This window comes from Malus sylvestris, chromosome 11 (genome assembly GCF_916048215.2).
Source record: "Malus sylvestris chromosome 11, drMalSylv7.2, whole genome shotgun sequence".
Taxonomy (NCBI): Eukaryota; Viridiplantae; Streptophyta; class Magnoliopsida; order Rosales; family Rosaceae; genus Malus; species Malus sylvestris.
Window position 1 is genome coordinate 1,397,439 of NC_062270.1, and position 15,062 is coordinate 1,412,500.

Here is a 15,062-nt window from a genome sequence, read left to right on the forward strand (position 1 = left end):
GCTCGCATGGTGATCATGCCGACCCACCACCAGATCGGTTCCGTTCCGGTGATCTGATTCTCCACCGAGTGCATCATCCCGACCATCAAGAAGATCGATCTTCTTCTTCACTTCGGTGCTTGTAGGATTTACAGGCACCAGAGCGACGCTGCCGTCGTCAAATTTCAGGAGCCGGAGTTTGTTATTTTGAAGCTCCTTATGGTGCTTCCGATGGAGCCGTATTACGTTCGCTGCAGTGCTCAGGGCCCTGTAGTGAACGCCGGTGTGAGCCGAGAAGACCTGTGCCGACTCGTACACTTCGTGGCATATCGGACATTCGTACCACTCGTCGGGTCCGCTACGGTGCAGGCTGTGTATCCGCCCATCAGCTCCGAGATGAGAGAGAATTTCCACATCAAGCGGCTGAAGCCCCTCCTGGACGGCGTCGTTATCAGCAGGCTCCTCGGGACGTGGTGGAGGTTCTCGGTGAAAGCTGAGTAGTGGATCAGCCGAGTGAACTGGATGGCTTGCTGCTGCTGGTTGTGGTGGCTCCGTTGATGGGTTTGCCGGATCCATCGTTTTTCTTGATGGAAATGGAGTTGGGAAATGAGTGTTGGAATATAAGTGTGTGTGTGCTGTGTTTTCTTAATGTTTCTAAGTTTAAATGTGAGCCATTGGATTATAGACCAATTGGACAGCTGAGATGTAATCTTAGCTTTAGTTTTGCATATTGCCACTTGTATCTATCTTATAGGATAGATTACATGAAGGGTTGTGATTGAGTTGTGAATTCTCTTCTCTTCGGGTATATCCTTGCACATGACTTGTGTGCAAATTATGAATGAAAGAAAAGCTTTGTTAGTTCGGGTTTTTCTCTTTGAACGTTCTAGCTGCATTCATCTGTGTAGGAAGAGATCATTCTTTTTCTTCTTGATTTCATTTCTACAAAACAGGGTCATATTCCTGATTGCTAACATGGCCTCAGAGCCAGGTTCAATCGCTTAATCTGGGAGATTGAATCTGTGAAGAGATCTGTGTCTAACATGGCAGGATCTGGAGGAGGTGATCTGAGGGCGCCGATCTTCACCGGCGAGAATTATGAATTCTGGAGTATAAGAATGAAAACTATTTTTAAGTCTTATGGACTATGGGAATTTGTGGAAAAAGGAATCGAGAGCTCAGATTCGAAGGGAGCTGCCTCAGATCTGAAGATGAAGGAGACAGAGGGATCGAGTGACGCCTCATTGCTCACGGAGAAGCTCATGAAAGATGCCAAGGCGCTTGGGTTGATTCAGGGAGCAGTCTCGGATGAAATTTTTCCTCGGATTTCACACGAAGAAACTTCTAAGGGAGCCTGGGATATTCTGATGCAAGAATTTCATGGAGACAAACAGGTTAGAAGTGTTAAACTACAAGGTCTTCGTAGAGAATTTGAGTATACCAGAATGAGAGATGATGAATCAATTTCTGTTTATCTTACAAAATTATTCGATCTGATTAATCAAATGAGAAGTTATGGAGAAGAGTTATCTAGAGAGAGGATTGTGCAAAAATTGTTAATTAGCTTACCTTCTGCGTATGATTCTATATGCTCTGTGATTGAACACTCAAGGGACATAGATGTGATTGAGGTTCAAGAGGTAGTAGCCTCACTGAAAAGTTTTGCACAGAGGTTGGAGAGACATAGTGAAAACAAAACTGAGAGAGCATTTGCAAGTTTAAGTGTGAATCCTAAGTCTGTCAATTCTCCTGGAAATCAAGGAAATAGATATCAAAAGAATTGGAAGCCAAAATACAAAAATTGGAATCAAAAGCCTGTCTACCAATCTGGAAAGCAATTTGTAGCTGCAGAAGGGGGAAGAAATCCTTGCAAGCACTGTGATAAGTACCATTATGGAGAGTGTTTTCTTAAAGGCAAGCCTAAGTGTCATTGTTGTGGAAAAATTGGTCACATTGCAAGGGATTGTAATACTAAGAAAAATGCTCAAGGTGTTCAGCAACTAAACTTTGCAGCTCAGGTTCCTTCTACAACTACTATGTTCTATGTAAGTAATGAGGTTGACAAGAAGACTATTGAAGATGTATGGTATGTGGATAGTGGTTGTAGTAACCACATGACTGGTAAAGAAGATATACTGATTGACATTGACAGAAGCATAACTGCCAAAGTAGAAATGGGAACTGGACAGTTGGTTGATGTTATAGGAAAAGGAAGTTTGGTAGTGAATACAAAGATGGGAAGGAGATATATACATGAAGTAATGCTTGTCTCAGGTCTCAAAGAGAATCTACTAAGTGTAGGGCAGATGATGGAGCACGGATACTTCCTTATTTTTGGAGATAACAAAGCAGAAATTTATGATGATTGCTCTCTTTCAAATTTGGTGGCTAAGGTGCCAATGAGAGGAAACCGAAGTTTTCCTTTGAAATTCCAAACAGATTTGCATCTTGCATTAAAAGCAAGTGTAAATGAGTCAACACTGATCTGGCATAGAAGAATGGGGCATCTAAATGTTAACAGTCTGAAGCTACTACAGGAGAAAGAAATGGTACTCGGATTGCCAGAAATTAAGACCACTAATAATGTGTGTGAGGGGTGTACTCTTGGGAAACATTGCAGAGACTCTTTTCAAAGGGAGACAACAAGTAGAGCTACTGTTCCATTGGAGTTGGTACACACAGATGTGTGTGGACCAATGCAAACCATTACCAAAGCTGGAAATCGGTATTTTCTTACCTTCATAGATGATTGTACTCGGATGTGTTGGGTCTATTTTTTGAGATATAAATCAGATGTATTCAATGTGTTTAAGAAGTTCAAGGTCACTGTTGAATTGCAAAGTGGATATAAGTTGAAAAAGCTGAGAAGTGATCGAGGGGGTGAATACACATCTATTGAGTTTAATAGATTCTGTGAAGAAGTGGGAATGGAAAGGCAACTCACTGTGGCATACTCACCACAGCAGAATGGAGTAGCTGAAAGGAAGAACAGGACTGTTGTAGAGATGGCTAGATGTATGATGGCTGAAAAGAGTATACCACTGGAGTTTTGGGCTGAGGCAGTCAACACTGCAGTGTATGTTCTAAATAGGTGTCCAACTAAGGCATTAGATAAGAAAACTCCATTTGAGGCTTATAGTGGAAGAAAGCCAGGAATCAAACATCTAAAAGTGTTTGGTTCTCTGTGCTATGCACATATTCCAGAGCAGCAGAGACAAAAGCTTGATTTAACTAGTACAAAATGTGTGTTTCTGGGATATGGAAGTTGTGAAAAAGGCTACAAACTTTACAATATTGACTCTGGAAAAGTCATTATTTCCAGAGATGTAGTGTTCAATGAGGAAGCTTGTTGGGACTGGAATACACAAAAGGAGTGTAGTCTTAAAATGCCAATTACGGACTCTTTCACTGAGAGAGGACATGAAACTGAAGGAACAAGGTTGAGTCAAGCTGAGATCTCTGAAAATGATGTTGAAATACCAGAAGAGAGTGAAGAAATACATGTTAGATCTGATTCAGGTCCACAGGATGTTGATCACACACCTCTGAAATATAAAAGTATTGCAGAAGTGTATGAAAGATGTAATCTGTGTATACTTGAACTTGAAACATTTGAAGAAGCTGTCAAGGATGAAGCATGGCAGAAAGCAATGGAGAGTGAAATTGCAATGATAGAAAAGAATAATACCTGGGAGCTTGTTGATAGACCATCTGATAAACCAGTAATTGGTGTCAAATGGGTTTATAAACTTAAGCTGAATCTTGATGGCTCGGTTCAGAAAAACAAAGCAAGACTTGTTGCAAAGGGATACTCTCAAAAGCCTGGTATAGACTTCAATGAGACTTTTGCACCGGTTGCTAGGCTTGATACAATAAGGACCTTGGTTGCTTTGGCTGCACAGAAAGGATGGAACCTTTATCAGTTAGATGTGAAGTCAGCATTTTTAAATGGAGTCTTGCAGGAAGAGGTTTATGTTGATCAACCCCCTGGGTTTGTGATTAAAAACAAGGAAGATGGGGTGTACAAACTCAAGAAGGCACTTTATGGTCTTAAGCAAGCTCCAAGAGCTTGGTATGAAGAAATCAATTCCTATTTCACCAAGGCAGGTTTTCAAAGAAGTCCTAGTGAGGCAACTTTATATGTGAAGATTGCTAAAGATGGAATACTTATTGTTTCACTGTATGTAGATGATATAATCTACACTGGGAATTCTAAAGAATTGTTGATGGAGTTCAAGACTGCAATGATGAGACAATATGAAATGACTGATCTTGGTTTGTTGCATCATTTCTTGGGTCTTGGTGTGATACAAACTGATAATTGCATTTTCTTGCATCAGAAGAAATATGCAAAGACACTGTTAGACAAGTTTGGTTTCAAGGATTGTAAACCCGTGGCTACTCCTCTGGCTGTGAATGATAAACTGTCTAAAATGGATGGTAGTGAACAAGCTGATGAAGGTCTATATAGGCAGATTGTTGGAAGCCTATTATACTTGACTGCAACAAGGCCAGATATCATGTTTGCAGCAAGCTTGTTGGCAAGATTCATGCATGGTCCTACTAGAAAACATATGGGAACAGCTAAGAGGGTGCTGAGATACATTCAAGGCACACTTGACTATGGTATAGCATATGAGAAAGGAAATGAAGCAATGCTTATCGGCTACTGTGACAGTGATTGGTCAGGTAGTGAGGATGACATGAGGAGCACATCAGGATATGCATTTAATCTTGGTTCAGGAGTGTTTTCATGGGCATCAGTCAAGCAAAGTAGTGTTGCATTATCTACTGCAGAAGCTGAATATGTTAGTGCAGCAGAGGCCACAGCACAAGCAATTTGGTTGAGATTTGTTCTCTCGGATTTTGGTGAAGAACAGGTTGAACCAACTACAATCTTATGTGACAATACATCTGCTATTGCCATAACCAAAAATCCTGTGCATCATCATAAGACAAGACATATAAACAGGAGGTTTCATTTCATTCGTGATGCACTGCAAGATGGAGAAATTGACTTACTGTACTGCAAGACAGAGGAACAAGTTGCAGATATTTTCACTAAGGCTTTGTCTAGAGATCGGTTTGAATTTCTGAGACAGAAGCTTGGAGTAATTTCAGCACAACACTTAGAAGGGAGTGTTGGAATATAAGTGTGTGTGTGCTGTGTTTTCTTAATGTTTCTAAGTTTAAATGTGAGCCATTGGATTATAGACCAATTGGACAGCTGAGATGTAATCTTAGCTTTAGTTTTGCATATTGCCACTTGTATCTATCTTATAGGATAGATTACATGAAGGGTTGTGATTGAGTTGTGAATTCTCTTCTCTTCGGGTATATCCTTGCACATGACTTGTGTGCAAATTATGAATGAAAGAAAAGCTTTGTTAGTTCGGGTTTTTCTCTTTGAACGTTCTAGCTGCATTCATCTGTGTAGGAAGAGATCATTCTTTTTCTTCTTGATTTCATTTCTACAAAACAGGGTCATATTCCTGATTGCTAACAATGAGGAGAGGAGAGAAATTTCAAGGTCGGGTAAATGTTGACGGGAGTCGGAATTTTGGTGAAGCACGACTATTCTCCTTTTCTTCTTTTTTGTTCTGGGAGTTCTGTTAATAGGAGGTTAGAATATAAAGAGAAGTTGGCTGAAGGTTGGGGCAAAAGAGTAATTTCAAGTTTGCCAAGGAGGATGAAAATAGGACCCACAAAAAATGCCAAAAGAGGAAATGCCATTATGTTTTAATAAGATCAAATCTAAGTGTTTTGAATGCATATGGTAACAGAGTATCTGAAAGAAACTCGTAGTCATTATTGTGCATATCCACAAAAAGGAGTAAAAAAATAAATGCGTTTCTTAAAAAAACCGATGGCCAAAAACAATCTATTATGTTTCGATTTTATTTTTAACTTATGAGGGTGCTCCAATGGAAGAAAAAATGTGAATGTATTTGTGTCATTTTCCAAAATTGATCATTCCTGTATTTGTGTCATTTTCAAAAATTGATCACTCCTCTGCTAGTTAGGTTAATTAATATGCCGCTATTGATGGATTTTTCTTACGTACTACATGATTATTCGGGTTTATGGTCATATATTTTGACTTTCTCTAATAATAGCGGAATATGTGTAGATGATTGTTCGTGTTTTTCATTTTGTTACACATGATAGTTTACTAATGAATATAGTTTTTTTTAATTCTTTGTAAGAAAAAAAAAATCTTAATTTTGTGCGTTTGTACTGTATTGGTCTTATAGGAATCCCACATCGGATGTGATCACATAAATAGTTTCACATGAAGTTTATAAACGGGAATTTGTCCCACATCGAAGAAAGACAACTTGATAGCTAGCATTCTTCATTATTAAACGAGGTTTGTGAACTCTACAATTATTAAATACACTCTTAACTCTTTGTGTGTAGCCTAACTTGAGTAAACCCACGTATATCTTGTGAGTGAGTGTGTGAGATCTAAGCATTATCATACAAGGTGGAGTTTGGAAAATGAGGATGACGAGAGGAAATCGAAGGTGCGATGAAGGTTGACGGAAATGGGAATTTGGATTAACGAGACGGTTTTCTTTTTTTCGGTTACAATTGAAGGGCAAAGGCTGGCAGGAGCTACCGTCGTCAAATTCCAGGAGCTGAAGTTTGTTATTTTGAAGCTCCTTATCGTGCTTCCGATGGAGTCGTATTACGTTCGATGCAGTGCTCAGGGCCCTGTAGTGAATGCCGGTGTGAGCCGAGAAGACCTGTGCCGACTCGTACACTTTGTGGCATATCAGACATTCGTACCACTCGTCGGGTCTGCTACGGTGCATGTTGTGTATCCGCCCATCAGCTCCCAGATGAGAGAGAATTTCCACATCAAGCGGCTGAAGCCCCTCCTGGACGGCGTCGTTATCAGCAGGCACCTCTGGACGTGGTGGAGGTTCTCGGTGAAAGCTGAGTAGTGGATCAGCCGAGTGAACTGGATGGCTTGCTGCTGCTGGTTGTGGTGGCGCCGTAGATGGGTTCGCCGGATCCATCGTTTTTCTTGACGGAAATGGAGTTGGGAACTGGGGATGAGGAGAGGAATTTCAAGGTCGGATAAACGTTGACGGAGATTGGAATTTTGGTGAAGCGCGACTGCTTTCCTTTTCTTTTCTTTTTTGTCATGTGAGTTTCTGTTTATAGGAACTTGGAAAATATAGGGAGGTTGGCTAACGGTTGGGGTAAAATAGTAATTTCAAGCGTGCCACAGACGATGGAAATTGGACCCACAAAATATGCCAAAAGAGGAAATGTCATTATGTTTCGATAAGATTAAATCTAAGCGTTTTGAATTCATATGGTAATAAAGTATCTGAAAAGAGATTCGTGGTCATTATTGTCATATCCATAAAAAAGAGCAAAAAGTAAATGCATTTCTTAAAAAATTGATGGCCAAAAACAATGTATTTATGTTTTGATTTTATGTTTTACTTACGAGGGTGATCCAATAGAAGAAAAATTGTGAATATGTTGTGTCGTTTTCATAAAATGATCATTCTATTGTAAATATTTTAAGTGTAATTGTGTAAATCTTATATTATATTTGATTCTAGTTATTATTTCATATTAAGACTTGTATTCCTTGGAGTAGAATGATTTCTTCTTTATCTTATTGTTGTAAATAAAGGCACTGTGTACAGGGAAATAGACATTCCACTACATAACCCTACAAACATCTCTCTCTATATTTTCTCTCTGTGCCGACGGCCCCCTTCCCCTGTCAGTTAAATATAGGCCACAACACATTCCTCTCCTAGGTAGATTAATTAATAGTGCCCCTATTGATGTATTTTTCTTAGGGAATTTTAACGAAAAACACCTGGTACTGTTCACTTTAACGAAAAACCATATTTTTACACTAAAAAGTCAATCGTGGTACTATTCACTTTACCCTTTATTTTGTCCTTATCATTAAAACTCAAAGTTTTTAAGCCATTTTCATTAATTTTCTTTTTTTCTTATGTACTAAATGATTATTCGAATTCCAACAGTAACTTGAAGGCAACAAGACATCAGCTAGCAGTTGACATTCAAATGGGCTGAGCTAGAAGGCTGGCTGGTTAAAAATGGCTAGCCCGCTAGCTTGATTTGGGGATTTTGGCTTGGTGGGGCCCAAAAATCCTTTGACCTAGCTCTCGGTTAGAGACGATTTTCGTGTTATTTCGAACTATTTTAACTTGGTCGGTCGGAGATGGCTTAAGGGCTAAAGCCCATTTGGGTGGGATTAAGATAAGGCATATGTATAGCTAAGCCCAAAACAAAAAAAGAAAAGAAAATAGAAAGTCAAAGCAGTAGTCAAAACCTCACAACTGAACGTTAGGGTTTTTTGTGGTCGCTTTTTCTCAGAGAGTTGGAGCGAAGCGAAGTGGTTAAGGTAAATTCCTCAAATTCTATAAGGCCGCGTTTGGATTGGTATGTTTTCGACGCTCAGGTTTCTCAATCGAAGGTTGAATTAACCTTCTCAGCTTCCATTTTATTTTTCATTTACAGGAACACCTCCTTAGCCAATCTTGCGCTCCTTAGCCAATCTTTCCTCGCCATGGAAGAACAACGCTCAGGTTCTCTCTCTCTCTCTCTCTAATTTTTTTCTCATTCCATCTGGGTATGTGCTTTTATAGATAATTAAGCTGAGTTTTAGTTTTAATTTTTCAAATTTCATTGCTTTGATTGCAATCTCAGTGAAAACTTCGAAAAGTGGAAAAAACAAGGGTGAAAGCAAAATTGGGAAAAGCTCCAAGACTCCGGGTCAGGCGAAAGAGCATAAGGACCAACTTGAAAGACTTCGCGAAAAGGTTAGAACTTTGATATTTATGCAATTATATGGATTTTACACTGGTAACGTTCGAATTTTATTCGTAGTTTGCAGCAGGTTGTTGGATTATAAACTTTCAGCTGGTTGGATTTGATATATGCGATAATATATACATTTCGTAATTCGCTGTCTTTTTTTTTTCTTGGTTGTGATTCCCAAACAACTGTGTTTCTGGATTTTGTGGTTGATTGGCTCGACGATGGATTGCTTCAGCCCGAATTTAAAATGCTGAATGTGATCTTTAAATTTGATGATTTTGAAAAACTTGCATTTTCCGTCAACTATGTAAAGTGAGCTGGCGGATAACTTATTGATTTTTTTCTGACTTTATATCTGTGTTTCATTCTGGTATCGGAGTTTAAGTAATGAAGTTATTCATAATTCTTAACCTGCAGGACCCTGAGTTTTATGGTTTCTTGAAAGAGCATGACCAGGAACTTCTACAATTTGATGATGAGGACATCGAAGTGAGTATGCAACAGCTGTTAACTTTTTGATATTACTCAGCGAAGCTACGTATTAATATTAAAATTAAGTCTGTCCCTATTTTACACAGGAAGATTCAGATGCTGACTTGAAAGAATCTGAGACACAAGATGATGAGATAGAAGCAGATGAAGACGATGATGATGTTGCACAAAAGAAAAAGAAACAATCTAAAAAATTTGTTACTAGTGAAATGGTTGATTCCTGGAGCAACGCTATTAAAGAACATGGGAAGTTGAGTGCTATTCATTCTCTAATGAAAGCATTCCGCACTGCCTGCCACTATGGTGATGATAAGGAGGATGAGTCTTTGTTAGACTTTAGTGTTATGTCTAGCAGTGTCTTTAACAAAGTGATGATATTTGTACTTAAGGAAATGGATGGAATAATGCGGAACTTGTTGGAGCTCCCTGCTTTTGGTGGGAAGAAAGAGACCATATTAGATCTGATGAACACAAAACGATGGAAGAACTACAACCATTTAGTGAAGTCATATCTTGGAAATGCCTTGCACGTCTTGCGTCAAATGACTGACACTGAAATGATATCGTTTACTTTACGGCGTCTTCAATATTCATCCATATTTTTGGCTGCTTTTCCAGTTCTCTTAAGGAAGTACATTAAGGTAAATGCAGAGATACACGTAATTATATATTCCGTTTAAAATTCCTTATTCTTTGCAGTTATTCTTTAATACTCTACTACTTGAAGTCTGGTTTTACCTTGGGTTGTTTGCACTGCAATCAATAAATTCTATATATTTCTGTTCCGAAATTAACTTCATTTATAGTATGCCAATATAGAGCATGATGACTGTGCGTTGCAAGTTTGAAGGCCATAAATCCTATTTTTACACTTTAGATGAAGCCATGGTGATTATATTCAGAATAGATATCTGTTATTGGGTTTTACACTTTTACCTTGCATCTCTCTTTACAATGTTTTGTTCTCTTTTTTATGTTGGTTACTTGGGAACTAATAATTTGTATTACTTTTCACAGACTGCCTTGGACTTATGGGGTTTAGGGGGAGGTTCCCTCCCTCTTGTCTCCCTTCTATTTCTGAGAGATTTATGCGTTCGGCTTGGATCTGATTGCTTAGATGAATCCTTCAAGGGAATATACAAAGCCTATGTCTTGAACTGCCAGTTTATAACTGCAGCGAAATTACAACATGTTCAATTTCGTGCGAATTGTGTAATTGAACTTTACGGAGTAGACCTTCCCACTGCATATCAACAGGCCTTCGTTTTCATTCGACAGTTAGCAATGATTCTGCGAGAAGCACTTAGTTCAAAAACTAAGGTACTATTATCCTTGAAATATGAATGTTTACCTTTTGTTTAGTTATTGCATTGTCTCTTGTAGGCTAACATGCATCTTTGTAAAACTTAAGGATGATCACAAAAGCCAACGACACTAGCTATCCAACTGAAAGAGATTAACCTAGATGAATTAGTTGTACTTGTGGCAAGAGCAGTTAGATAAACTGCCCGTAAAAGCTTTTTATGTCATTGATTACATTGAAAAAATTGGATTTTCTTGGTATCTTTGAATAAAAATGTTGGCCTTTGCCTCCATGTTGCAAATTCTAGTTTCTCAATTTCTTTTTTAACTCTAGAAGTTGTATTTAGTTTAAAATGCATCAGATGCCCTATATATCTGGCATTTCACTTATGTTGTTTTGCGTTTTGCAGGAAGCATTCCGAAAGGTTTATGAGTGGAAGTTCATGAACTGTCTTGAGCTCTGGACTGGAGCCGTCTCTGCCTATGGCTCAGAACCTGAGTTTAGGCCTGTTGCGTATCCCCTGGCGCAAGTAATTTATGGGGTAGCCCGTCTAGTTCCAACTGCTAGATATTTTCCCCTTAGGCTGAGGTGTATTAGAATGCTTAATCGCATTGCTGCTTCAACTGGTACTTTCACTCCCGTTTCTATGCTGCTTTTGGACATGCTTGAGATGAAAGAGTTGAACAGACCCACCACTGGTGGTGTTGGCAAAGCTATTGATTTGCGCACTGTACTGAAGGTATGTTTTAGTTGGGACATTCTTCTCTGCTTCAAATTCAATACTACATTGTTATTGTTTGTAGGAGTTTGAGGATAATTTTTCTTTCAGGTTAGCAAGCCAACCCTGAAGACCAGAGCATTTCAGGAGGCGTGTGTGTTATCTGTTGTAGATGAGCTTGCTGAACATTTAGCTCAGTGGAGCTATTCTGTTGCTTTCCTCGAGTTGTCTTTTATTCCAGCCGTACGATTGCGTACCTTCTGCAAATCCACCAAGGTTGAGAGGTTTCGGAAAGCAATGAGGGAGCTTATTCGTCAGGTATGTGGTTAGAGTGGCAAGTCTAGTGACCATATGTGCTCTGCTCCCATGCCCGAGCTTGAGATGTGTGGACTATTGATTGGTTGAAAGAAGTTTTTAATTTTATTGTGTAGTCTTTAATAATTACATCTTCTAAATGTCAGAAAGCCTTGTTGTACATAGCTAATGTTTCAACTCTTCTATGTCCCAGGTCGAGGCTAATTGTCAGTTTACAAATGAAAGGCGTATGTCAATTTCTTTTCTGCCAAATGATCCTGCAGCTGCGTCTTTCCTTGAGGTCTGCACTTCCATAATTTATCTTTTTTCTTACGTGATTTTGCCATCAATGTTTTGTATATCTGTAAATGTGTACTTTGCTATATTGCCACCAGCCAATAACCATAAGAGCCTATTTCTTGGACGGTGAAAGCTGCTGAACCAAACCTGGAAAGATGTTTCATGACTGAACTTTCGAACTTTTCTTTAATCTGAATAAAGGTCTATCATGATGTATTTCACTGACAAGCCCAAACAAATGATATTTGTGATGTAATTCGTTGGTTTCGTGAGATACCTCGAATGCTTTTCCTTCAGTTTGTTTCATTTTGATATCATCTGGAGAAACTGAATTCCATGTATATTGTCATAGGAGGAGAAAAAGTCAGGGGCTAGCCCTCTGTCGAAGTATGTTGCAACTCTACGTGAAGTAGCAAAACAAAGAAATGCTTCGTTATCGGAATCCAGGTCTGTATCACGTTGTTTATTAGTACACATTCACACATCATGTTTAGTGTTCCATTTTCTAATATGCAAATGGGTTCCAGTGTTCTTGTGGGCGAGCATTCATCTGTCTTTGGAAGTAAAGGACAAGAAAGCGATGAAGAAGATGACACCAGGGACGAGGAAGGCACTGCTGTCTTTAGTTCATCCTGGTTACCAGGAAAGGATTCCAAGTATGGCCACTCTCTCTCTCTCTCTCTCTCTAGTTTTCTTTGCAATTTTGTTCTTGGTATTTGTGTTGAAACATTATTGGTTTTGCAGAGCTGAGGCACCCAAAGATGTGAAAAAGAAGAAAAGAAAGCGAAGGACTAAGCACCAGGACCAAGTAGCCATGGATGAAGATATTGTTCAGGAGTTGGTACTCAGTTCTGATGAAGAAGATGGGTCTTTAAGCGACACCTTTTCTGCTGAAGAAGATGAAGAGGAGAAACAAGCTCCTTCAAAGCTGGAAAGCAAGAAGCCGAAACGCTCAACAAATAAATCAAAGAATTCTTCAAAACCTCAAGCAAAAAGGTCAAGGAAGAGAAAGGCGGCTAACTGAAGAGACACAAGTATCTCGTGCGTGCCCTTCCGACCGTCTCCATTGTTTTGTCGATCCCTTTTCTTTTCCTAATGGCGTATTGAAGAGCTTGTGAATACCAGTTTTGTCAAAGCTTTCTTGAAAGTTATGCATGAAATTCATTTTTGATCAATGTCAAGATATTAATTTGTGTTTTTTCTTCCCTCTTATAAAAGTAGAAGTGCAAGAAATACTTGTTAGACAAATCTCAACATTTGATGGAGGGATCGAATTCAAACTTAGACTTTAACCTAAGCTACTACTGCCAGGCGTGTTTCCTAAATGGAAAGACTAATTTGTTCAAGTTAGATGTGGATGTCACAATTAGTTCTGTTTGTGGATGTCACAATTAGTTCTGTTTATGGATGAATGAAACTCAAAGGAATTGACAGGGGCCTGCACAAGCGGTGGATCATGTGGTTTAATTCGATGCAAAGCGAAGAACCTTATCAGGGCTTGACATGCCCCGAATCCTCTTGAGAATTTCCGACCTCATACGACTCAGCGGTCAAATTCTTTTGATGTCCTATTTTTTCATTAGCCTATCTAATTGAATGAGATTTCTCAGAGATATATCCCTTTTTTTTTTCTCGAGTTTTGTCTTTTGACTCTATGAACTGTAACACCAGTTGAATTAAGAACTTAAACTGACCCCCTAAGTTAGACGTGGATGGAATCTAAAGACAAAGGGTGAATTGGCTAGTTTTCAAAAGTTTTAAGTCCTTAATTGACTAAAAAACTAGTTTAGAGTGTCAATTTCACCTGGTGTTATAGTCCATGGGGTCCAAAGACAATTTTCCCTTAATGAGAAATGCATGCTAACTATATTTTGAGTGTGAGTTCTAATAACACCACCCAATTATTATTGATTTGGTGAAGTCTAGAGCCAAAGCAACCGAAAAGTAGATATCTAGTTCGAATAATTGATACTAGCAATTGTACACATGACTATATATGTGCTTCTTAAAAATTTAAAATAAGATATTGAGTAAATTACACAAAATTACTATAATTATTAGTCGAACTACAATCACATATCTTATATTTTAAATATTATAATGTCATACCTCAACTTAAAAATTCATTGTAATGTCAGACCTCCGTTGAATTTTCTATCAATTTAGCTGTTAACTGCTGACGTGGCAGGCAACTGGCCCACTCACTCATCCAATTAGATTAATAAATTAATAAAACATTAAAAAATCAATAATTTATTAAAAAATTAAGATTTTTTTTTGTAACAACAAAACTAAAATAATAACCCCACCACTAAGCTTTGTAATTCATCCCCATCACCACCGTGCATTATCCCCTCCCACACCGCACGCCACCCTCACCTTCATAACTCTGGCGAAGTCATCTTCTTCTCCGGCCACTGGATTTTCCCCGCTGGCGATTATTTCTGAAATTTCTTCTCTCTCTGGGCTCGTCTAATTATGAAATTTGAAGGTTATGGAGAGAGAGAGAGGGAGGTGCTTGGCGAGTTGACTAGGCATGGTGGAGAGAGAGGTGCTGGGTCGGGTCTGCAGTGGTAATGGGCGTGTGGTGACTGAAGATATTGAAGCTTTTGAGCTTCTTGATTTGCATGGGTTGTTGCAGGAATTCGGTCTCGATCTGCAGCTATCGCTGCTGCGGAGAGGTGGGGTGCCGCAGGTCAGGACACAAGTTGCAGGAGCCGGTCGTGAAGAGGACCAACGTTCATCAAAATTCAGGCCTTGCTGAAGCCCAGGACTTCGTGGTGGCTGCTGTTGCAGATCTGCAGATATTGAAGAAGACGACATTTTTGGAGGGGAAGAGCGAAGAGAGAGACATCGTGAGTGGATAGTTTCGTGGTTGAGTGGCAAGCGTTGATTTGAAGCTCTGGCGGCGGGAAGGATCATACGGCAAAGATTTTGAATCCATGGTTGCATAGGACTTGACTCCTTTCTTTTTTCTTTTTCAAGCTCTGAGGTTGCTGCAAGTTGCAGCTGTGGGTGAGTGTGATAGATTTTTGTAGTTCAAGGTGTGTGGATTGCTGAGTTAACCCCCAATCAGGTGGCCGGAGAAGAAGAGGACTTCGCCAGAGTTGTGAAGGTGAGCGTGGTGTCTGGTGGCGTGGGAGAAGGAATTGCACG

At 39.3% G+C, this 15,062-nt stretch overlaps 1 protein-coding gene across 2 annotated transcripts; it reads left to right on the forward strand.

Moving 5' to 3' along the window:
* Positions 1 to 8,274: 8,274 nt before the first annotated feature.
* LOC126590659 (nucleolar complex-associated protein 2) lies at positions 8,275 to 13,104 on the forward strand. Of its 2 annotated transcripts, none has more exons than XM_050256139.1 (12): positions 8,275 to 8,383; positions 8,500 to 8,567; positions 8,689 to 8,801; positions 9,217 to 9,288; positions 9,378 to 9,932; positions 10,309 to 10,611; positions 11,004 to 11,333; positions 11,424 to 11,630; positions 11,821 to 11,907; positions 12,259 to 12,353; positions 12,434 to 12,562; positions 12,651 to 13,104. In XM_050256139.1, exons 2-12 carry the CDS (start codon positions 8,549 to 8,551, stop codon positions 12,928 to 12,930), a joined length of 2,190 nt encoding a protein of 729 aa, XP_050112096.1. In that variant the 5' UTR covers positions 8,275 to 8,383; positions 8,500 to 8,548; the 3' UTR covers positions 12,931 to 13,104. The 2 variants fall into 2 exon arrangements, with proteins under 2 accessions (XP_050112096.1, XP_050112097.1); XM_050256140.1 differs by lacking the exon at positions 8,275 to 8,383 and adding an exon at positions 8,397 to 8,421.
* Positions 13,105 to 15,062: the final 1,958 nt, after the last annotated feature.